We start from the raw sequence: 24,338 nt of genomic DNA, 5'->3' as shown, positions 1-24,338 counted from the left end.
AAAATAATATTGCAAGTATCTCAAAAGAGAAAAAAAATTGAATGGTAAGAAACTGGAGAAGATATTACAGTTAGAAATGACCAAGTGTGTCTGTGCATTTTCTACGTGTGTTTATATATCCACTCTTCCACACTGGCCTTATGAGAATCCCACGCATATCCAAATAAAAGAAATACTACTTCCAGGTTTATTTTCATTATAAATGACTTCAGAAATTGCACATATTTTACATTAGCTTAAAAATTATCACCAACACAAGAAAATGCATTATGAAGTTGAAACTCTGATGGTATTTTATACCCATGGTATTTTATACTATTAAAGCCAATAGGTAGTCTACATGTGTATCTGAGATAAGTACTGTTCTTAGTAAAAGGGTTAATTTTTCTGTCTGCAATAATTACTGACAGAGACATAAAGAGAGTTCATGTATACAATAATTGGTTGTTCTGTAATCTATTATTCTTACAATTAGTACAAGGTAGTTAAAAAAAGACAAAATGAAGACTTCTTTAAAAAGCAAAACAAGTAACAGTACAGAAAGATACAGATACTATAGAATAGTATATGAATTAGGTTGATTTGTCTAGTATTGTCAATATTTCTACATGCAGAATTTCATGATTCAGTGTTTCCACAATAAATCGTTCATAAAAAGAAAAGCAAAAAAAAAAACAAAAAACAAAAAACAAACAAAAAAACCCCCTCAAACTACCATAGCTAGATCAATATCTGATTAAAATTACAGATACCCCTATAACTGCCCAAAATAGAGAGCTACTTACAGAAGTTTCTTAGGACATCTAAGACTACTGCTGCCAGCAGTAGTAAAATGTTAAAATGGTCTAAAATGTTATGATTGCAGTGGCCACATCGCCAAAAATGGCAGCTAACAAATTGAAAAAGAAAGGTGTGTAACTGGACCAAAGAAGGCACTGCTCTGATGGCTATATAATTTTAAGTGGGAAGTAGAAAATATATGTCATATGTAAAAGTATACAAATATTAAATGTGGAAATCAAACCTACTGGAGTAAAGTCAAAGTAGTATGCACAGGACAAACCCCATTAATTTGCAAAACCAGACAAAGACAGGCACGTAACTGCAGTCTGATCAAGGCTTTTATTCTTTTTTAGACACATAAGATATCTGTGTGTGTGCGTGTTACCACACACACAAATCCTGAGTGACAGAGTAAAAAGGATTTGCTCCAAGGGAAGAGGTCACCAGGACGAAAGGTAGAATCTTAAACACCAGCTACACCAGATGTTTGTAAAGGAAGGCTACCGCTGTTCCTCCAAGATGTAGCGGCCTTTGTCTGCTGCACCTCCTCCAGAGTGTTTTGGCTTAACAGATGTTTATAGATTCAATATTTTATTAACACCCATCTATCTTAATCTCCTTGCTCCTGGTATACCCATGAAAGTCTGTTCTGCTATACACAAAGGGATAAGTGATGAAATCTTAGTTTCTGTGCAGGAAATACAAAACTCCGAATGATTCAGCAACATGTTTTACCATACTCAGAAACACAGATATAGGCAGGATTCAGTGGATTCACATAGGAAGCTCCTGGAAAAGCCTACTACTCCCCCGTATCAGAACTAGTCAGCGAGGAGCTTCAAATACAGACCTATAGTAGACTCACTCACCTATGCAACTAGAATATATGACATTTCTGCCAGTGGTGACTGCCACCACATTAGCACTGCTGCAAATGAAACCACAGGTTAATACAGTATTAGCAGATTAAGGAGAATGTATTTCTGTGCAAGATACAGAAATGCAGAACAGGATGTAAATCAGGCATTCTTGATAACCCTCATCAAGCAACAACAACTTTATACTACTCATTTTGTAATCCAACTACAACCAGTACAAACATCACTAGATGTGTTAAGATCACACTTAGTAATTTTCTCATCCTAGAACCCTGGCTTACAAACACAGTGCAATATGTGTAAAGATATTTCTCTAAAAGACTTGAATACCTAGACTTCCTTTTTCTTTTTTCTAAAAAAACCTGCAACAGCAGGCCATAAAATACAATTGCTATGCTGCAGAGCTCCTATAACAAGTTCCATTTTAAAATCCAACACTGCTTTTAAAACAAGAACACTCTTCTCTCACAGCTTTAGATCAATCATGAAAAACATGTAAGATAACAGTACTTGTTGGAAACACAAACCATGAAAGACCTTTTCAAAACATACTTGCAGGTATTGAGGTACTTAACAATATCCAAGGCAAAATTTACAGTCAGTCCCACTAATCTTGACCCTGTCTCATTCTCTTGAATCAAAACCTAATTCTGCCTGATGATTCACAGAAAACAAAGCTAAAATAAATAAAAATGGTACGCAGCTATTTGAAAATATGAAAATATATGTACAAATTCTGGACTAGAAAGCCAACGGTGCTGCATATTTAACATGATGATACACAGAAAAGACTAATAACTCCAAATTGCTAGCGAATTTTTTCTTCATATGCATGATGATTACTTAGCATTCCAGACATGCATAGAAAATATGAAACAGAAGACTTTGCTGATTTAGTACTCTATTCCTAAATCAAAACACACATCCAAAAGTGCAAGAAAAAGTTTTAAAACGTGAATGTTATTTGCCACTTATTTTTCTGAAATTTTAGTAAAATATACTGCATCAGTTACTAATTTTATTTCAGCCAAATGTAGTTTTCAGCATCTGACTGTGTTTTACAAAATGTCAAGTAAATGAAGGTAATACAGAGGACTTTTTGTCAGTGCTTTAGGTAGTTGTTAGACTTCAGTAGCCTTTAGAGACCATTAAGTACCCTTTGGCTAATTGGCCAATGGTAGATTAATCCTCTTTTTATTCTAGCAGCCCTATTTTAACACCCTTTGCACTCTGTCAGTGTAGCATCTGAATGACAAAATAATATTGTGCATGAATAATAAGCAGAAAAGTTAAATTAACATTTCATGTTTCACATGTCATACCTTTGTGTCAGCGGAAAAAAACCCTCTTTTAAAGCCACTGACATTCAACTTCTTTAAACAATCTCATGTTGACATCTTATTGAGGTGATTCTTCCTAATTACTGCTAATTGCCTATCAAGAAAAAAAAAAACCTTCCTTGAAGTGCAATTGTCTAGTATAGATGAACATAGCTCCAGTGTGCATAGTAAAGACAGGCATGGCACTTGAGGTGTGCTACATTATTATGAGGTCATACTAAATATGGTTTGCAATGAACAAAGCAGCTTTTAAGAATGTTTAAGGCACTGAAAATGTCAATCTCTCATGAAGTGTTTAAATTAGTTCCCAGCAGAGAAATAGAGATATCAGCATGCAGATAAGAGGCATATTTCTCTTCTCAGGTATTTTAGTAAAGAAAAAAGTTGTCCTCTTGATAATGTCACTGTAACACAAGCAGCGTTCAACAGATTGATGAAAGTGGCCATTTCACGTATACCAAATATAAACTCAGCTATTCTTGGGAATATAGGTGTTTTCACCACCTAATGAAAACCCTTATCAAAGACTGAACCTCTTTCCAAGCATGCACTAGTACTGACAAATCACAGAGAGTAATCATTGTTTCTAAAAAGCTATTAACTGTACAAAATGTCATAAACAAATGGTTTACTTGTAATTTTAAAGCAGGTATTTTGCATCCAAATGGTGTATATAAAAAATTAAAAAAATATTCTACAACTTTAAAAAACTTATCATGCCACCTTTGATCTGGTTAAGGCATTTGATGAAATGAAAAAAATAACAATTGAAACTAGTGCAGATAGGTTCATTTTATTTTCTTTGTTTCTTTTTGTGAATGGTAGATCAAGACCAATGCACATACACTTATTTCAGAGAAACACACAAACACATTCGTATAAGCAGATCAGAGTAATATAATCATCTGCTGTAATAAACAAAAGAAAGTCCTGAGTACAGATCTGCATACCGAACAACTAATGATTTCTCAAATTATGGAAAATAAGTAAAATTTTCCAGAATTTCTTACTTTCCAGAAAACAATTTACACAACGAAAATGCTTTTGAAAAATACAATCTCTATAATGATAACAGCAATTCAAACTTAAAGGTTTTGACCTGAAGCAACTCAATTTTAGCCTGCATTTAGCCAGTTTCATTTTACATCTCTCTGTGAGTAAATACTGTTGTATCCTATGCCTAATTTTTATATTTATTAAGAACTCCATCTTGCTTTCGGATTAAAGCAGAAGCAGTACTCCTTCCAAATATAATAACTTTTAGCTATGTATGCAATACTACTTATGGACATTTTTTCATTATGATCAATTTTATGATCCCAACTACCTAATTTTTTAGGAATTCATATTGAAATGTGAAGATGCACACTGGTAGAATATTACAATTATGTAATGCACACTGGTAGAATATTACAATTGTGTAGGACCTTGACTAAAGTCTTTAACTGTTCCACATAAAGAATTACAGAACTTAAAAAAATATATATCTACTCCTTATAAAGAAAAATATTTGTGATTGAAGTATTTTCTACACCACGTTCTATAAACTAAGTTTATCGTAGTAGAACTACTTCTATGTAGACACAGCATCATCATATTAAATTTTTGGTCCAGCTGTGTTCCAAATCTAAATATTACATGAAATACTTCTCCACACTTTGTCCTACTTAAAAGCATTTCAACGGTAGAGTAAGTAGTGAAGCTGTGGCTGAAGGAGAAAAACAGGTGTTTCAAGGTGCCCATCATTACTAGTTAAACAAATACAAGTTGACTTGGATATTCCAACAATTAGGTACTGGTATTTACAACCCAAGATTTCCATCTGATGCATAAATGCTGCTGCAAAATTTCCACACTTTTGTAGTGACTAGAAAATAAGACTCGGAATCCATGCAAACTTTTATAGTTAGGGCCAGGTTTTACTGCAAGATATTTTGGAGGGTTACAGAGTATTTATCTGATTTTCACCAAACATGACAGTTGGGGCAAACTCATAAAGCTAGAAATTTGAATTTTTCATCTAGGGTCAGGGATAGTGCTTGCCATATTCCCCCTGCTTAATCTTAATACAAGCACTGCAAATGAACTACTTGCATGAGAGCCAGTCAGGGAATTTCACAATCCCTACAACTCATTACGAATTTAACAGCAGCAATACTAAGTATTCATATGTTTCAGATAACACATACAAATATGCTGCACTAAAACTCATTGGGGGAAAAAATTAATAATGCTTCCATCTGTTTTCCGTATAGCTCACATAAAATAGAGAGAAACCAAAATGAAAATGCTATTTTAAAGACTGTTTTTAAACTTTCTTTTTATTTATGTGCTTATTTCTGAAAGCATACAGCTTTGTATCTTTAAAAGCTAGAATTATTTTAAAAGAAAATATAAGCAAGAAAGAAACAAAACAGTTGAAAGAATGGTGAAATATTAATTTAACCTCTCCCCATTTCCATCTGTTTTAGAAAGTGAACCATTTTCTACTGAAATACTTCTGCATCTGAAATATAAGAAGGTGGGAGTCCTGTGCTTGTAGGGAAAACTGCTCCATCTCCCATACTCTGGCCTTATCACTATGCTTTAAAGGTTTTAAACGGTTAAAGACTATTTCTGCCAACTTACAGAAAACACTTCTGGAAGGTTGAGGATGTGATACGGATATTTTGAGATAAAAATTACTTAAAGTAAGTGCATAAATGAGCTATTCTCCAAAGTAGCTTGCAGTACTCAAGAAAAAAAACAAAAAATAAAAGACAAAAAACAAACTATAGCTGCAGATTTAAATTTATGCAGTTATTTAAACAAGTCATTTATAATTGCATCAGCGATCAATAAAAGATTAGTAAATGTCTTCAGAAGCTTTTTTGATTATTTTTTTTCAGACAGTCAGTTATGTAAAAGCAGAGCATTTTACATGTAGATTCAATTAACAAATTTACTGGAAAAATGCAATGTTCTCACAGATCAAAAATACAGATACACAATGAAGAGATGGAAAAAAAAATCTGAAACTTTTCTTGTAGTATAAAGGTAATACTGTATAAACATTAATGTATAGCATATTGGTTTTCTACTCAAGAAAAGAAAAGCATATTACCAGGCATTTCTAAAGAATGTGAGGAAGCTGATGATACACACTGTGAGGGAGATGCGAGGGCAAGGGGTATTATTCAAAATCATGAATTGCCTTAAAAATTACTTCTAAATCTTTGCATTTAAATTAAAGTGGTAATTTATCCCTGGTTTCTTCTAAATGAACCCCAACAGTCTTATCTTTAATTTGTAATTTATGTTATCATTGGAACGCCTGCTAAAACTACAGGCATAAATGAACAGTTTAAGATAAAGTGTTCCTTAAATCACATATTAAATAGCTGAAGAGACCGCCATAAGAAGAAGCCATGTTTTCAGGATTATAGGTAAAATGAAGTATACTTTCCCTTTATCATGATTATGATAAATGTTACGACTCATTTGGGCAATTATTTCTTTTCAAATAAATGAACAATTTAAAGACAATATTGCAACTGTGCCTTTGATTCAAGGTCCCAGCTTGAAGCAGATCTACAGCTGCCATTTCTTTGCATTTGCCTCATTTTCCTATGTTTGCTTCACTGAGATAAGAGCATAAAAGTCTCCTCACATCACACTGTGATGCACATGGAGCGTCACAGGACCTCTGAATCTCTGAATGAACTGAAAAGTACGTACAGGCAGACCAGTCCTGCCATCAAACAGTAGGGTCTTTGCCAGTGCCTATAAATCTCATGAGACATTTTATGGCTTGTGATACTGTATTACTATACAGTCCCCATTACTGAGAAAATGAAGAAGTTCTTGTCATATTAGGTATAAAAGATATCCAGAGCAATACAAAACAAACCTGAACACAATACTCACAATCTCAACAGTCCATGATTACATCATTATTGCTAATGTCATTACTGTCAGCTGTCACTGCCAATGATACTTAAGCAGAACAAATTAGATGGTGCAGAGCATTAGCAAGAAGGACTGACATTCTTCTGTATTCTCTAACAGTGGGCGTAGGAGGTGCAAACAGTTCAAGCACACAAATGTGGCTTCAAAAGCTCAAAAATTCTTTCCTTCTGGCTAAAAGTGGGTTATTAGTATCTAACTTCTATAGAGATCCCAAAGAATACTTACTGTGAGCCAGTATTCATTGCCTGCAACAACTAGGGTCCAAAACAATCACAAGGAAACAATACTGTAGAAAAGCAATCAGGCATGTAACCCAGATATCTTTTTTTTTTTCTTTCCTGTTTCAAAAGTCGTCGTAGTTGTAACACTTTTATTTTCTATGCTGCTGAAGATGTCTTAGTTCCCTGCTCCTAGTCCGTTAAGCCCAGAAAGATGAAAAAATATCAAACGCATCCTGTATCTTCCTTGGTACAGTTAAAAGAGAACCTGTGCTCTTCTGGTTTGCACTCTTGGCTATGAATATGTCTTTGAAGTGAAATGGAGAAGGAGCTGACCATGAGCTTTTTCCACAAAGCATTAAATTAAACAAAGAAAACTCAGTGTGCAATAACTAGAAAGTCAAACACATAAAAACTGGCGCTTTGCAGAAGACCTGACAATGAGTGAAGAAGAATAACATTCTTACGTCTGGAGGAGCTCAAAAGAACTTGAGGACCTGGAATTCATAGAATCATAGAATGGCTTGTGCCAAAATTGATCTTAAAGATTTGGTTTCAACCCCCTGACACTGTTTAAACTCTTCAATACCTAAAAAATATTTTGTCAGTCTTAGGTACTTTGACAAGAACAAAAAAGTACTACAACACCAAGAGTGATGTGACAAATACGTCAAATACAGCAGTTGCTCATGGTAGTGCAAACAGACTATCCCTGAAGTCTCTGGCCTATCTACTAAGATTCCATAGCAACCTTACACAGTTCTTCACGTCCCTCAAATTGAGAGCATTCGCCTTACATCTAAATCCTTCTTGAGAAATCAAATCTATTTCTTTATGCCTTATCTTAAAAGAGATAGAAGCACAAACAGAACATCAGCCTTCCAAAATAAAATAGTCTTTTACACATTGGAAGATGTCATTTGTAAATTTCATCAAATACTTTCCTTGAATTTCTTCTCACAGGTGACATCTGTAATACTTCTCAGAATTCTTATTGATTTCTTCCATATATTTCATGTTTTGTACCCCAAACAAGAATTAGTCTCACAGAGTCTCAAACAAGAATTAGTCTCACAGAGAACCTTGTAAGTATTAAGTAGTAAAATAAATGTCCTCTGTGAAATTTTGTGTGAAAAAAGTCATGCCTGACAAGACAGAAATCCTTCTATGATGATTGATAAGTAGATTTTACAAGCAGGTGGCCTTTATGCCATGAAATATCATCTACATATTCCTCAGAAAAGGAACTTATTTGTATTTGGCAGCCTGTGGACTTCTGCAACACAAACACTCAAATCCACCCAAATCTAAAGCAACCAAACCAAAAACAAAGCAAAACAGAAATCCTGCAATTTTGGCATCTTCCACTACTCATGAATTTCCAACTCACCAATTTGTCAGTCTGTTGGGAAAGCTACATTCATTACGCATACAAAATAGCAACTGTTTTTTTTTTTTTTAAATTGAAAGTTCTAGAAAATTGTCTGAACTAGAATGTTCAAAGTTGAAAACTGGAGGCAAATATAACAGTTATTTTTTTCCTTTTTGAATAAATTTCAAATTTCAAATTAATGTTGCAATAAATAATCTATAAACAGAAAACAGAAAAACTTTTTGTGTGCCTTTTTTTTTTTTAGTGTCATTAATGAGAAGGTACAACATCCAGTTTGCAGTTTACAGGGAATGTGTAGCTGAAATATTTTAAAAAATGTCTCCAGAAGTCAGTCACATTTGAGCCTTTGTACACAGGCACATGGGAGCCTGCTTTTTTATTATTTACAGTAATTTTTGTTATTTTCTATGACAGATGCTTTTGCTACTAAGAAAAATGGTCAGCCTTGTTCAATTGTTATTTATTAGGGGACAAAACCTGCAAATATCAGTATTTTGTCAGAAGCGGTCATATTCTTTGTGATAATTCTTGCTTCCTGACATCTTAACGTCAAACATGCACTATTACATCCCTAACTGCAAACTGATGCAAGAAAAGCTAAATAATTTGTAGAATATAATCAGAGTATCAGAGTTTTCTACTAGGAAGCATACAGGAAATGTTTCCTTCTTTTTTTTTTTTTCCCAAACAGAACAGAAATTATTATGATTTACAATATTTAGATCACTTTTACTAACTTACCTAAACACAACAGTATGACTATATTGTACAGGATGTTCATAGTGATAAACATAGTTTTTCAACATCTGATATAAAACACATTGTTTTAACAAGTATCACTTTACCTCCCCTAGAAGATAGGATGAAGGAGTAAGAGAGTCACGTCCAATTCCTCGTGGATTCTCAGCTTGGATCCCTGTTTTTGCACAGTTTACCTTATGAACATGATCCGAGTGACATTTCACAAATTCCTGGATAAATGTTGCTACACTCTGCCAGCAGAGAGACAGGCTGTGTCATGCACAGATCAATAATAGCACTGTGTTTCATCAGTCTCAAAATCAAAAGTGCTTCATCTGGCAAAAGCCATGGCCCTTGAGGATCTGACATATACAAACTGAACACTCTACACTGGATGTCTACTACGAAAGCTGCCAATGTAAAGACAAGTCAGTGAGTATATGTAAATAAGAAAATACGTATTTGTATATATAAAGAAGTTTTAAACTCATTTTTATGAAAAGTAAGTACAAATATCACAAAGAAGCTGCTGAATAATGGAAATGAGACTTCGAAATTTCAAAAAAAATTTTTTTTTTCTTCTTGAGAGAAGAATAGGAACAGCCAGAACTGCCCAGTAGTTACATCCTTTTTAGGGACTTACAGTAAGATGCAAAATACCTTTTGAACTTTATACAGTAGTGTGTACTACAGTGTAGTACAAGAAATATGCCCTACAGTTAAGTTATAGATTTCTCACAAAAATTATGTTCATTAAAAAAAAAAGACAATTTTTACCTCTTTTTCAGGGAACATACTCAAAGTAAAGTAAATAATTATATATATCCTGCAGTTTCAAGGCCTCAATACAAACTATCTTGAGGAAATAAAACCAGTGTATGTTTCCTACTACTTAGCTTTCCTCATGATTATCTTAACCCCATTGGCCAGTAAGACAACTTGCAAAATTTACAGCTTTAAAAAAAATTTATTTAAGTGCAGCGCTTATATATTTTTTAAAAATTGCTCTATTATTATTCCTTTCCTTTGCTTGTTTCTCATAGTAAACTTAGTTTCATTTTCTTCTTTTCTGCCAAAGCATCTACTTCTCACAAAACACACTTTGAAAAATAAGTATTTGATCTTTTGGAAGCCAAGCCTGAAGCAAAGATGAGTCATTCAAAACTGTTAATTTATGTGCCAAATTAGAGGAATGCTCACCTCTAATAACGGACATACTGGTTTATACAAGTGAGGTGAAAGAAACCTTTTTCTCATGATGTCACTCAAGCACTTTATTCACAGCTGAAACACGTATATGTAGGGAGGATGAGACACCTTCTTCATACTCTTGCAGTTGGCCAGACAATTCATCCAGCATTTGTTCCTCTCCATCTTTCCAGGTCATTATTGCCAGTCAGTTGGCATATTATTGTGATGAACTCTGTACAAATGCCTGCCCAATGGATCCTTTGCACTTGATGCTGGCTGGATTTTGGAATGACCGATCCCTGTTCAGGTCAGTGTTATACACCACCCCCAGCAGAGCAAATTTCCTCAAATACTCTCTCCTTGATGGTGCAGTTACCTGGCTGACATGTAATATCCTCCCTGTAGGAATAACCTTCTTTCACAGCTGACAGGAGTTCTCATCCAGAGAGGGAGAGCTTTGTTTATTTTTTTTGCGATCGCTTTGTTCCTTTCCCTAGAGAGAAATCCCAACTGCCTGACTTCTATGCCCACTAATCTAGGTTACTGGCTCCATTATCCCAGAATCGAAGCAGCCAGATGGCAATGTTCTTGCCTGGATGATGGCAGAAGTCTTTCCATATATCTCATAGCCCGGCAAAGGACAAACATCGGATGGTTACCGGTTCATTTACAACCTCTGACTCTTCCTCTAATTCTTGTGATGGCTTTGGTATGGAGTAGACCTCCTCATCTTCTCTCAGAGGCTGGGTCAGATCCAGAGGCATTTTCTTCCTTTTGAGGGTGCAGAACAGTCTTGAATAGTGCTTGATAGATGCAGGCCAGACTCAGCACAGTGCAGCAAGCTCTTGGGAATTGCCAGTATCAGGGCATAACTTTTTAAAACATTCTGTCAGCTTTCTAGGATTCTGTGCTTGTCCAAGGGTGAGTTCCAGACATTTCAAAGGTAATAATCATGATACATACCTGCCAATATCCTCCCACCTGTCTTGCCACCCACAACTACTCTGACTCAAGATAGATCTCTCAGTTGTATTTCTGAATAGTTAAGATCATTCCAGTTTGATTATACCAGGTGCATGAGTGTACTTCTTAAGAATTTCTAAAGTAAGGATCCTAAAGTGCAGGAATGATGGCACTACTGAGTACAAATATCAAACTAAATCCATGATCAGTATAACGTGAGCACACACAGACTCACACACACATGTACAACAGGAAGAGAGAAATATTAATATTGATAATTATATGTATGTGAGTACACACACATATATATATACACACAAAACAAGTGATGCACAATGCAAATGCTCACCACTCACTGACTGATATCCAGCCAGTCCCCAAGCAGCAGATGCCCCCTGCAGCCAACTCCCCAGATTATAGTTCAGCATGACACCACATGGCATGGAATATCCCTCTGGCCAGTTTAGGTCAGCTGTCCATGTTCTGTCCCCTCTCAGTTCCTTGTGTCCCAGCAGCTCCTTCACAGGCGGGGTAGTACAAGAAGCTGAAACTTGGCTTTACTGCTGCAGCACTACTCATCAAAAACAAAACCAGTGGTTGTTATTATCATTGTTTTTTGCCTAAAGCGAAAACATAGCATCACACCAGACACTGAAGAGAATCAACTCTGTCCCAGCTGAAACAAGGACATACTTCTCCATGGTTTCAACTAGACCCTTATAAGACATTGGCTTGTTTTTCTTAAATTCCTTGTCCATGTTTAACATCCCTGCAATTAAAAGCAAAGCATCCTGTGCTTCATCACAAAATTTCTGTTGTGCTCTATGAAGTACATGTATTCTCCCACCAGTTCTTCAAACAACTAACTGTTAAGTTAAAAACATACCTTAATTTCTACACTTTTCAGGAACTCAGCTCACATCATTAAACATATCCTCTCTGTGTGTCTCAATCATTCTCATGCTTGTCACAGAACAGACATTTTTTCTTTCCTGTAGGCTTCCTACTGCTGAACTGAAGCAGCTGTTTTCAATCCAGTTCTTCTTTAGATTGATTGTCCAATATCACTGCAGTTCTCTGACACCAGATATATATTTTGTACTTTATATTATTTCTTAATTATAATAATTTTCACAATATGCTTACATTTCAAAACTTCTTGAATTCATTACATTTCCTTAAGTTTCATGTAGAAGCAACAAATTTTTGAATAAGGGGGAAACAGTGGAAGATATGTAGTGGCATAGAGATTTGAAATCAATCTCATGAAAAGGTGAGTTCTATGATTATTTTTGTTGTACGTTTTCCAATGGCCATTTTCTGTTATGTCAAAACCATAAACCTTAGATTCAATATGATTCTATCTTTCTTCAATCTTGTGTCTTGAATCTTTTCTCAGGATTCCCTTGCTAGATTGAAGAATCTACAGACAATTTTTTTTCTTAGATGTTGTAACGTCTGTAAATGTCTGATGGTGTAACATCATGTAAATGGTAACTTGACTTACCATTTAATCTCCTCTTTGATAACCTCTAATTGCTCTCTGGGATTGCATGTTTTCCAATCCTTTTGAAAAGTCCTCTTCAGATGGTCTTCTGTCAGTTCCACTTTGATTCTTCTGGATATGCTTGCAAGCCCAACCAAGAGTTTGGGCAGAGAATGGCTTGAAAGCTGCCCTGAGGAGAAGGACTTGGGGGTGTTGGTTAATGAAAGACTCAATATGGGCTGACAATGTGCACTTGCAGCCCAGAAGGCCAACCATATCTTTGGTTATATTAAGAGAATGGGAACAGCAGGTTGAGGCAGGTGATCCTGCCCATCTATTCTGCCCTTGTGAGACTCCACCCAGAGTACTGAGTCCAGTTCTGGAGCCCCCAGCACAAGAAGGACACTGAGCTGCTGGACCAGGTCCAGAAGTTGATCAGAGGGCTGGAGCACCGTCCCATATGAGGACAGGCTGAGAGACTTGGGGCTTTAAAGCCTGGAGAAAAGAAGGCTTCGGGAGGACTTTACAGAGCCTTCCAGTACCTGAAAGGGGCTACAGGAAAGCTGGGGAGGGATTTTTTATAAGGGCATGTAGTGAGAGGATGAGGGAAAATGGCTTTATGCCATTTAGATCAGATACTAGGATTTAGATTTAGATCAGATCCAAGGAAGACATTTGCTGTGAGGGCAGTCAGACAGAGTACTCTATGAGCAAATCATTTCAAAGCCAAAGGAAACGTATTCTCTTTGCTCCTTCCATACGGTCTCTATACATTCAAGGTGTATATACCAGAAAACATGTTATTGTTTTTCACAGTGGCATTGGGATTTCATGCTCAACTTATTTTCTACTAGGACTCTCATTTTTCTTTAGAGTCCCTGGTTCCAAGGAGAAAGCCATTCCGCTTGCTCAGCTTGAGCAATGTATTGGTTTTCATTATGATGTAATGATTTCCTTATTAAAAATTTTGTGAGGTCATAATGATATATACTTTTCAGGCAGTGTCTGGTGGATGATTGAAATTTTAGAACTGCTATCAATGACTCAAGATACCCTCCTGCACTTGCTTGGATTTTTCATGTTGTCACACATTACAAAAAATGATTGAAAGATTTTACCTCTAAAACAGAGAGCAAACAGACTGTCATAAATATCACAGTATATCCAAAAGGAATGGATGCATAAGGTGTAAAACATTATCTCAGGGAAAAAAAATAATGTTATCATTCATGTGAGGGATCAGCTGAAAAATTAATTTCATGGTATGTGAGATTCTGAACCAGAGGAAATGATTAAGTACTACCTATATGCGCCAATTTAACCTTAAGATATGAACTGATATGAACATTAAGTCTGTGCTCCTTTCCACATTAAGTCTACACTGTGTGCTATGTGATACTATTTAACTTCAGTCCATATCCTATATGAAATATGGTTAAGATCACTAAAGAATATTAATTGCTTTGGCAGAGGGACACACAATATAAATGGATATGCTTGTAAGATTTTTATTTACTTTCAGTTTCTACAGCCATTTTCATAATCCCATGGTCATTCTCCCTCAATTTGTTAGGTAATCCACCTTTTCATAACAGGAATAAAACTGTATCTTCATGATTCATATTACATACATTTACCCTTATTAACCATACTGAGCACCCTACTTTACCAACCTTATGCTCCCTATCTGCCCAGTGACAGAAATTTATTTAATTGATTATGTCAGAAACAAAGGAATAGGAAGCAAGGAAAGAGGATGTATTAGGAGGAAAGAGAATAATCAACTTGTCATTTAATATTCACAATACGAAGAACTGCAGAAGTATTCTCCCAAATTCTTATGACTCCTGAAAATTTTTCATAAGAATACAATCAGGAAAATGTTTACCTAGCTCAGAAATGAGAGAAAGAATCAATTATTAAGTAGAAATCTCTAATTAAACAGGCAGTTATATATATACAGATTCAGACTTCCATGGTTGCATATATGGCTGATAGAAACCAAGGCATCTATCTTTTCCCTTTTGGTAGCACCCACAGAACAGTCTAGTGTATCAGAATACTAAACATTACAATACTAAACAATATTAAAAAAAAATGCAGCTTATCCTTTAAAGTAATTCTTATTCTGTAATTTCAAAATGCAATGGAACACTGAGGGACAAGTGAGATCATACCCTGAGTGTGGTGGTCAGTGTCTCAAAGCTCAGATGGAAATCAGTGACAACTGGTTTCTCTCAGGGGTCTGTATTCAGGACAATTATTCTTTAATATCTTCATCAATGACATCAACAGTGAAATTGAATGCACTCTCAGCAAGTTTAAGGATGACACCAAGCTGTGGGATGAAGTCAACACACTTGAAGGATAGGATGCCATTCACAGAGCCCTAGTCAGGCTGCGTAGTGAGCCCACAGGAACCTCACAAGGATCAGCAAGTCCAAGTGCAAGGTCTCACACCTGGGTCATAGCAATCTCCACCATCAATAACAAATAGGGAACAAAAGGATTGAACACAGCCCTGCCAAAAAGAATCTGGGAGTACTGGTGGATGCCAAACTGGACATGAGCCCTTGCAGCCCAGAAAGCGAACCTTATTCTGGGCAGCACCAAAAGAAGTGCGGTTAGCAGTCAAGAGAGGTGATCCTGCCCCTCCGCTCTGGACTGGTGAGACTTCCACCAGAATACTGCATACAGATGTGGAGTCCTCAGCACAGGAGAGATGTGGAGCTGTTAGAATGCATCCAGAGGAGAACAACAAAAATGATTCAAGGAATGAAACACCTCCCCTACGAGGACAGGCTGAGAGAGCTGGGGCTGTTCAGCCTGGAGAAGAGAAGGTCTGGGGAGACCTGAGAGCAGCCTTTCTGTATCTAAAGGTGGTCTGTAAGAATGAAGGGGACAGACTCTTTAGCAGGGTCTGTTGTGACAGGACAAGTGGAAATGGTTTCACACTAAAAGAAAGGATATTTAAACTGGACACATGGAAGAAATCTTTACAATAAGGGTGGTGAGGCATTGAAAGAATTGATGAGAAATGTGGTGGATCAGCCGTCCTTAAAGATGTTCAAAGTCAGACTGGACAGGGATGTAAGCTGATCTAGCTGTACATGTCCCTGCTCATTGTAGAGTTGGACTAGGTGACCCTTAAGGGTTTCTTCCAACTGAAAAGATTCTATGATTCTATGATCTCATCACGGAGAGATTTTGATTCAAGATTAGAGCTGAAAAAAAATATTTTCTACCATGGTATGTATTCCAACCTTGGAAATCTTGAAATTTCATAGAATACTTGGGAAATAACAAATCATTAAAGTGATTAGTAAGTAAAATTCCTATTTAATATTGACAGTTAATAATAATTAATGATTTATGGGGGAATCCAATGAACAAGTCTAACTTGCAACCCAAACTGTTTTTTTCCATAACAATCTGCAAGACTACCAGAGCTTAAATGCAATCTCCTCTCTACAAATAATTCCCAAATCAGTGTTGTTTTTTTGTTTGTTTGTTTGTTTGTTTTTGTTTTTATGAGAATTCACAACGTATAAATATTATCAGACAAAAAGCATATGCAATCCACAGAACTTCATACCACAGAGCAGGTTTGAGAACCAAATCCAGCTCAGTGGTCAGCTTTAATTACCTGAGCAGATCACACTGAATTCAGAGAAGACATTTTTTATAATGAATACCTAGTACACTTTCATACGGAATCCCAGAATAGTTGCGGTTTTCCATTGACTTCTCATTGCAAATACAAAGAAAATTTTATATCTTATTACAGAAAAAATGATTTGTTAGGAATTTGTTCTCTTTTTTTTAAAGTTGAAAACATAGGCAATTGACTTCACCAGAGTTGAAGTAACAATAAGAATACTTTTAGGAACACAAAAAGATGAACGTCTTACAAAACTGTGAAACATTCAAAATAATTTGGATACTAAGTGCTTTACTAGATACATGCTACCCATAAAGCTCAACAGCAAAAGGGTGAAAATCATGATGTTAATGTTATGAGAAGTCATCAAGAACAGGAGTTGTACTAAAACATACAAAATGCAGCAAACTGTAGGAATAAGCACTGGGGGCCTTAACATTTTAGTATAACTTAAAAGAAGAACTCAGTAACAAAGGGAGGACAAAAACAAATCTCATGAAATTATATTAGCTGAACTTCACTATGTGTGTTACTTAGGAAAATTTGTGGGTAAAAAAATGCAAATGCAGTTCCATTTTTTTGCCTAATAATAAGAAAGACTTCACACGGAAAGGCTGATCAAATCACATGAAGGTGAAGAAAATTAAGCTCCATATCGCTTAAATCAATAAAGTAAAAATTACAATACCTCTTCTAGTGTTTATTGTTATATTCATAACAATATATGCTATCATATTATGCTATCAGATATAAATAGATTAGATGGGATAATAGATACGTATACTATCTATCTGTGTAACATGGCAAGAACATGCTAATCCTTGTGATACAGATTTGTTCTTTTATTATGGAAACCTGATTTTTAAAATTTCTACATACTATGGTAAATACATATTGATTTTAACTAAATCCTAAGAACTTCTTGTAGTCTCCACAATTTCTTTTTACAGTACATTCTTCCAGAATTTACCCATCTCTAAGTTATTTTATTTTGACAGCAATATAAGACACAACTTTCATAGTTCCAGTTCATGCCAACTGTTCTCTTTAATTTATGAATGAGACACATTTCCTACGTGCAATGTACTTCAACTGTTATTCATCAATAATTCAAAAGGTTTATTGTAATTTTTCTTCAGAGATCAATAGAAGTGTAAAAGGTATTTTGCTTTAATTTTGTTTTGTAATGAAAGCACAGTTTCATGATAAATATATTTCACAAAAGTAGTTCTTTAAAGGAACCAACCTGAAAATACTCCACATTTTCAATGCAACAAATAACAAAAACATTTCTTGGTGTACACACATTTTAAAACTTCAGCCACACTCATTTTAACATTTGAAAATTTCTCATTTTATTTCTAAGTCAACTTCCCTGATAAAGAAGAAGAACTTTGAGAACTGTTTCATAACAATGGCAATTAGTGGTTTATCAGAGAAAAAATTCTCCACTCAGTAACTGAGAATTTGAACAAATACATTTAACTAGCCAATCACAGAATCATAGAATCACAGAATATCATGAGTTGGAAGGGATCCACAAGGATCTTCAAGTTTGCCTTTTTTCATTCCCAGCAGAAATTTGGACTAGGAATTGGAAGAAATAAATTCTAGCCTCACAGAATCACAGAGCATTATAAATCTGACATCCTAGCCTGATTTTCAATTTATTAGGCTCAGAAAAAACTCTAACAAGTCTTAATGTCACTCTTAATTTATTATGTATGTGTTTTCTCTGTGTACTCAATTCTAAGCCTTCGAAAACCATGGGTTAGGTCCAGACCTTGAATCTAAATTCTATAAAATAAAATCTATAAAAAATTACAGATATTTTTCTTCTACCTATAGGCAGCATTGTTTAAATCTGGAACTCTCTAGCGAGACCAGAAAAACAGGCTTTCTCTTAAGAATATATAAATTGGGGTTTGTTTTGAGTTTAGAACTGCCTTCCATCAGTGAGATTTCTTCTACATATTCATGCAAAATGGTAACAGCATTATGGCCTTAGAATAGAAATAAACATAGCATTTATACCCAAGAAAGTTTAGAGAAGACAGCAGTTTCATACTGGCCCACAACATTAGATTATATTTACAGATCACAGACAGTACAGGCAATATATCCTGCTTTATCACAGCAGTCAGGAAGGGGTAATCTGTACAATTCTACATAAGCAAAGGAGGGAGAAATCACTTTTCTCCTGATATTTTTGGGAACAAATCTTTCTAAAATCAGCTTCATAGGGTTATTTCATCACTTTACTGCAGCCAGTGCCCAAATTGGATGGCTGTGACGTGACTTTGCACTGAGGTTTAACAAAGCTATTATGTAAGTATATTTAGTTTTTTCATTCTTATTTCTACAAGATTCTAGAAGTATACATGCCCTGTAAGAATGGAAACAGACTGAACAAGACAGAAAAAAAACCTGAATTTTTTATTTGTTTATTTTTAGACTTTTACAATATGAAGTCATTAGGGCAGGACTTTCTGTAGTTTTGTATAGTTTTATTTTTAATGACTTTTCAGTGTAATAGCAAGTCAGAATTGCTACATATACTAATGGAGTCATTGTAAACTCCCAGCTTACCTGAAAAAGTTACCATTTACTTAAAAAGTTCAAAATTGTAAAATCTTCTAAAAATTTTATAAATTTGTATCATTTTGATATTCTGTACGTACAAATACTATTACCCAATACACATCATGAAAAGTAACTTTTTAAGCCACTGAAGGAAAAAAATTCATTTAACTCAGAAATAAATGACAGTGAAGCAAAAAATTGCATATGAAAAGCTTAGTAAGAACTTGGGAGAAATATATGTTCCCTCAAAATTCGAAGAGAACAGAAAATTCAATGGTCAAATTTAATTTGAGAGATTTTTATAATGCTTTCACAAAAAAATCCCTTGGCTGAGCTGCACCTAAAATGCACAGATGCTTCTAAAATACCAAATCAGTGAAGTTGCATATCTGCAAGAATGCATCTGAAAAATTTTACTTAAACCTTGACTTTATCTTCTGCAAAGGACCTGTCAGCTGACTAGTTGATGCATTCCTGTCCTTCAAGATCCAGGTTTCCTAGTGAAGCAGTCTTATACATGCACTTTACAAATGCCTATGGCATACCATTAAGGGATGTATTTTCTGTGTCTTCATCTAAGAAAGCCAGAACTGATGCAAAAGATCTTTTCAGCAAAGACCTGAGAGAGGCCACAACATCAGTAAGATAAGTGCTAATGGCAACCCGTGTGTGATATTCCTTTTTTATTCAATATATTTAGTCTGAACTTTTGTGACAGAAGTGATAACTACTGTATAAAATTAATTAGTACTGCTCTGCTATAAGCAATAAATACAGAATCACAGAATCACAGAATGGCCAGGGTTGGAAGGGACCTGAAGGATCATGAATCTCCAACCCCCCTGCCACATGCAGGGCCACCAACCTCCACATTTAATACTAGACCATTAAATATACTTTAAAAAAAAAAAAACCAAAAAAAAACAAAAAAAACAGTCACTTCATGATAGAAGTGAATAAAGAGGGGGGGAGGGGGAACAAATCTTATTGAAAAGAAAAAATCCTGGATTTTTCCAACAATTCTTCTCTGATGCTTTACTAAGAAACTAAGGAAATGCTAAATCCCTTTGCTTCTACATTAAGTATCGGCTCCAGCTGTGATTTCTATATACTGATTGCAAAATGTAACTACTGTACTTCTGAACAGACGGTCTTAACTCAGTGTTGATGTGAATCCTTGGAGAATGCAAGCTTTGATTCTTACATGTGCAGACACTTGAAAGTCATTTTGCACAAATATGCATAGAATTGCTTTTGCAGAAATAAAACAAAGAAGTTTACATTACTGCAGAGACTGTAAGGCTAAACAAAAAAAAAAACAAAAAACAACAAAACAAAAAACTCTTCGGGGCGGGGGGGGGGGGGGCGAGGGGGGGGGCGGACGCAAGGGGACCGCAAAAAACAAACCCCTTGAAATTTAGTATTCCTAAGTCTATGGACCAGAAAAACAGATGTAAACATGTATCTGTGTGCAGATCTTCGAGAAAAATACACAGAACAATATATGTACATATATTCAGAAAATCAACAGATGCCAGACAGCTCTTAGGTTGTATCAACTGTAAAATGTTTCAGAATGAACATCTGGAACGTTTAAATCTTAAATCCAGAGCTGATCCTCTAGCATTAGATTCTCTGGGGATTATAACGAAGAACTGAGTGCACAAACATCTGCCCTTGCCTCCAAATGGATTTATTTTCTTAGCTAAATTCAGGTCACATGACATCTTGTTCAAGTCCATGATATCAGTGGTTACAGTTGCTAAAATGCTACAGTTACCTTAGCCAAGCATTGCCAGATCACCACTGATAAAAAAATTACTCAAGATCAAGATTAATTATAGAACTTTATATGTGCATGATTGTTTGTTTGATTCTAAGTGTCTAATCATCTCCCCGAACCCAGACATTGCCTAAATCTTTTACTTCTCAGTTTGTTCCTTTTTTTTTTTCCTTCTATCTGCGTAACAGTTCCAGAATCTAAAGTCAAAAGGAGCACTGATAAGAAATAACAACAAAAACATTACTCTTGGAAAACGTGCTTTTAAAAATATCATTTCCACTGCCAGAACTTAAAACTTCTCTGTAGTATTTCTTATGACTCTAAAAAACCCTCACAAATATCTGCTTTACAATCACTTCATCTGTCTGAATCATGGTTCTCTCTAAAACATGCATGTGCCCTGCAGTGACTGTGTAGGTTCCTTACCTCCGTAATTTTCGCTTGGCAAGTAGCCTAAGCCTCTGCTTTAAATTTCCCACTTGGTAGCACTAGTATGGCACCTGAAGAGTAATTAGTTATAAGAAAGGGAATTTGAATTGGTTGCTGAGAAGGAAAAAAAAGTGCATGCATAATAAAGATTTTTCCTTGAGTACCTGCAGCACCATCTATTTATTTTTGCTTAGAATGCACCACCCTTTAAATAGACCGTTGACTGATCTCCTCTTTTTTTTTGAAACTTTCCAAAAGAACAAAGTTAAATAAAACTGGTTTCCAAGACTACACTATTTCACTTGGAGTCAGTCTTTCACATTACAGCTATACTTATTTTCGTGCAAATTCTGCCTTTTTTTTTAAAAAAAAAAAAAAAAAAAACAAAACAAAAAAAAAAAACCCACGTTTTTTATAATCACCTTTCCTTTCCTTTTTTTTTTTATTTTTTTAAATTTTATTTTCCACATTGTTCTCCCACAGACACCTGATGGGTAGTCTTCCAGGAAGGCAAATCAAGAAGATGCCTGAGCAAGTAGAATATTCTACCTCAATTACTCATAGAACTCTGTAAAGTTTATACTGCCCATGAAACTTCACATTATTGTACTTTTTGCCAGACAGGCAGATCTCCATTGGTCCCAATGACCTTCAAGACTATTTTTGAAGAAATCATTACATGTATACAGTTATGCAAAATGAGTAACATAAATGAGATTTCTCCTTCTCTAGAAATTAGCAGTTCCCCAGCACTAAGAAAGTGAAAAGTGCTGCTCCTGATACTGTTTCTGCCTTCTGCGCAAAGAGAGAAATGGAGAGAAGTTTGAGGGGGAGGGGATTTGATTTCTTTTTTAATGTCTGCCTCCTTCCAGCAAGTCCATCTGTTGTAGCACAATAATTCTGGAAGCAGGATGTGTGTGTGACCAACAGGAGACAATTACTGCAAAAGTGTTTGTTGATTCAGCTCTATAAAGGGCAGGCCAATCACTACAGTACAAGTAGAAAAGAATTCCAGCTGAGGTGCTGCATATAGATTAACACAAAATACATATATAAAAATGAGAATGGGGAAAAGGAGTGATAGTATGGGAAAAGATTAACAAGAAATGAAGACTGAAGTAAAGAAAGAAGCTGTAATTTTTGGGACTGTTAAACAAATAGTTTTACAGTCTCTGTCTTCATAAATCATATTCTGTAGCATTCCACCTTGACAGAGAGAGCTAGGTTTAAACAGACATGAAATTGGTTTGAGTTTCCTCTGGAAGAAAACTCTAGTTGCATTAACCATTCTATTCCTAGGGAATATGAACGCAAGTGCTTTCTCTAGAAATGACATTTCTTTATAGAACAGTGGTTCATAGTATTAAATTCTCATGAAAGTTCCCACATCACAAGACGAAATGGAAATCCTCTTCACCATTACAATACAGGTAGAGTATCAAAGGGAAAAACACTTCTTCTCCAGAAGGGCTAATGGACTGGGTTAATAAAGTATAAGCAAAGTAAAAAGGACGTCAAGTGTATAAGGTCTCAGTACCATCTGTACATAATAAACGATTCAGAATCTCATATAGAACATGCTGTTTTGTAACACTTCATAATTTTGATCATAATAAATTAAGAAACAAGTAATGTTACCAAAATTCCACAAAATAACAGAATTAAACCAAACATCTTAAGACACCATAATGAAATGGACTTTACCTGTATGGTCAATTTACTACTTTGTAGTCTCTGACCAGCCAAACGTAGCTGAGTTGTTAGTTTTTCATTTGTTTCTTTAAATTCCTTCACAGAAGATACTGCTGTCTGTTTTTCATTCAGTAAAACACCTATCTGCTGCTGCAACGACTTAATTGTTTCCTGAAGTAGAGTAACAGAATAGCCTTGTTTCTGGAAAATGATGTTTCTGCTTTTCATTCTGCTCACTAAACAGAAAACGGCATGTTACTAAACCGACACAGATACTAAACCATGATAGATAGGATGATTTTTGGCTTTTCTCTAGCCCTTCAAAACTCTATTCTAGCTGCTAAATTTTTTTCTAGGATACTATACTCAATATTTCTCAGTAGGTGAACTGAGAAATTAATTCAGATACCCAATAAATGTTTGATGCTATTTTTCTAAAGTGCCAACTCTGCAAATTCCACATGGACTTGAAAGTTAAATGGCTCTAGTCTCTGAATGATAATACCAGAAATAAAGACTTTACTATTTTGTAGACAGGTTTGTTTTATTTTTTTTTAAAGTTTGATCCAAAATGCAGTTCAATATTTTCCATGGTTGTGCTGGACAAAGGGCAAGCTAGAGCAAAACACAGTGAAAAGCTTAACTTTAATCAATAGATTCAATAGGTAGGAGCTAGGAAAATAGAAAATATCTTAATTGTGATAAAAGATGTTGCTTAACAGACGCGTTCTGTAAGACCATTTCCTTTTAAAATAATGATTTAGAAATATATTCCTGCTAATTTAAACAAGCAAATCTTGCATATGAAGCGAGCCTCTGCAACATAATGGAAGAAGTTTCAAAATACTTGGCAGGAATTTTCGTCAAGATTATTTATAAACTTTCCAAAAATATATAGTATTCCTACCTTTCCTTAGAAATGATGGATAAGCTGTTATGACACAGTGGATCTTCCTCTTCTTGGACTGTAACTTTTCTAGGTCTTTTTTCTGTAAATGGCTCTAAACAAAAAACAGAAAGCATGCGTCTTAGCAGTACTTCCATATGACAAATAACACAATTCCAAAGTTTTCAGGTTTGAATTAAAACAGCAAAAAATTATTATCAAAAACACAAAAAAAATCTTGAATTATAATTACAGTTAGTATCGGTTTTCCAATACCAGTCCACAGAGTACAGATTTCTGTCTTTCCATTAGATGTAGCAAAAATAACAAACTATTACAGGTAGATAATTATTCTTCCCCAAG

General features: G+C 35.2%; 1 protein-coding gene across 1 annotated transcript in view; it reads right to left on the bottom strand.

The window, feature by feature from the left end:
* CNTLN (centlein) overlaps window positions 1-24,338 on the bottom strand; it is a 184,743-nt gene that overhangs the window by 35,358 nt on the left and 125,047 nt on the right. Inside the window, exons 18-19 of the mRNA XM_042877561.1 lie at window positions 23,997-24,090; window positions 23,102-23,325 (exon numbers count right to left, since the gene is read on the bottom strand). Of these exons, the coding sequence (XP_042733495.1) occupies window positions 23,102-23,325; window positions 23,997-24,090 (318 nt within the window). The remainder of the gene's footprint in view (window positions 1-23,101; window positions 23,326-23,996; window positions 24,091-24,338) is intronic.

The sequence above is a fragment of the Lagopus leucura genome, unplaced genomic scaffold (genome assembly GCF_019238085.1).
Source record: "Lagopus leucura isolate 7727_CA_CO unplaced genomic scaffold, USGS_WTPT01 Super-Scaffold_100018, whole genome shotgun sequence".
Classification (NCBI taxonomy): domain Eukaryota; kingdom Metazoa; phylum Chordata; class Aves; order Galliformes; family Phasianidae; genus Lagopus; species Lagopus leucura.
Note: the sequence above shows the minus strand (reverse complement) of the source record. Positions and strands in the feature narration are given on the sequence as shown.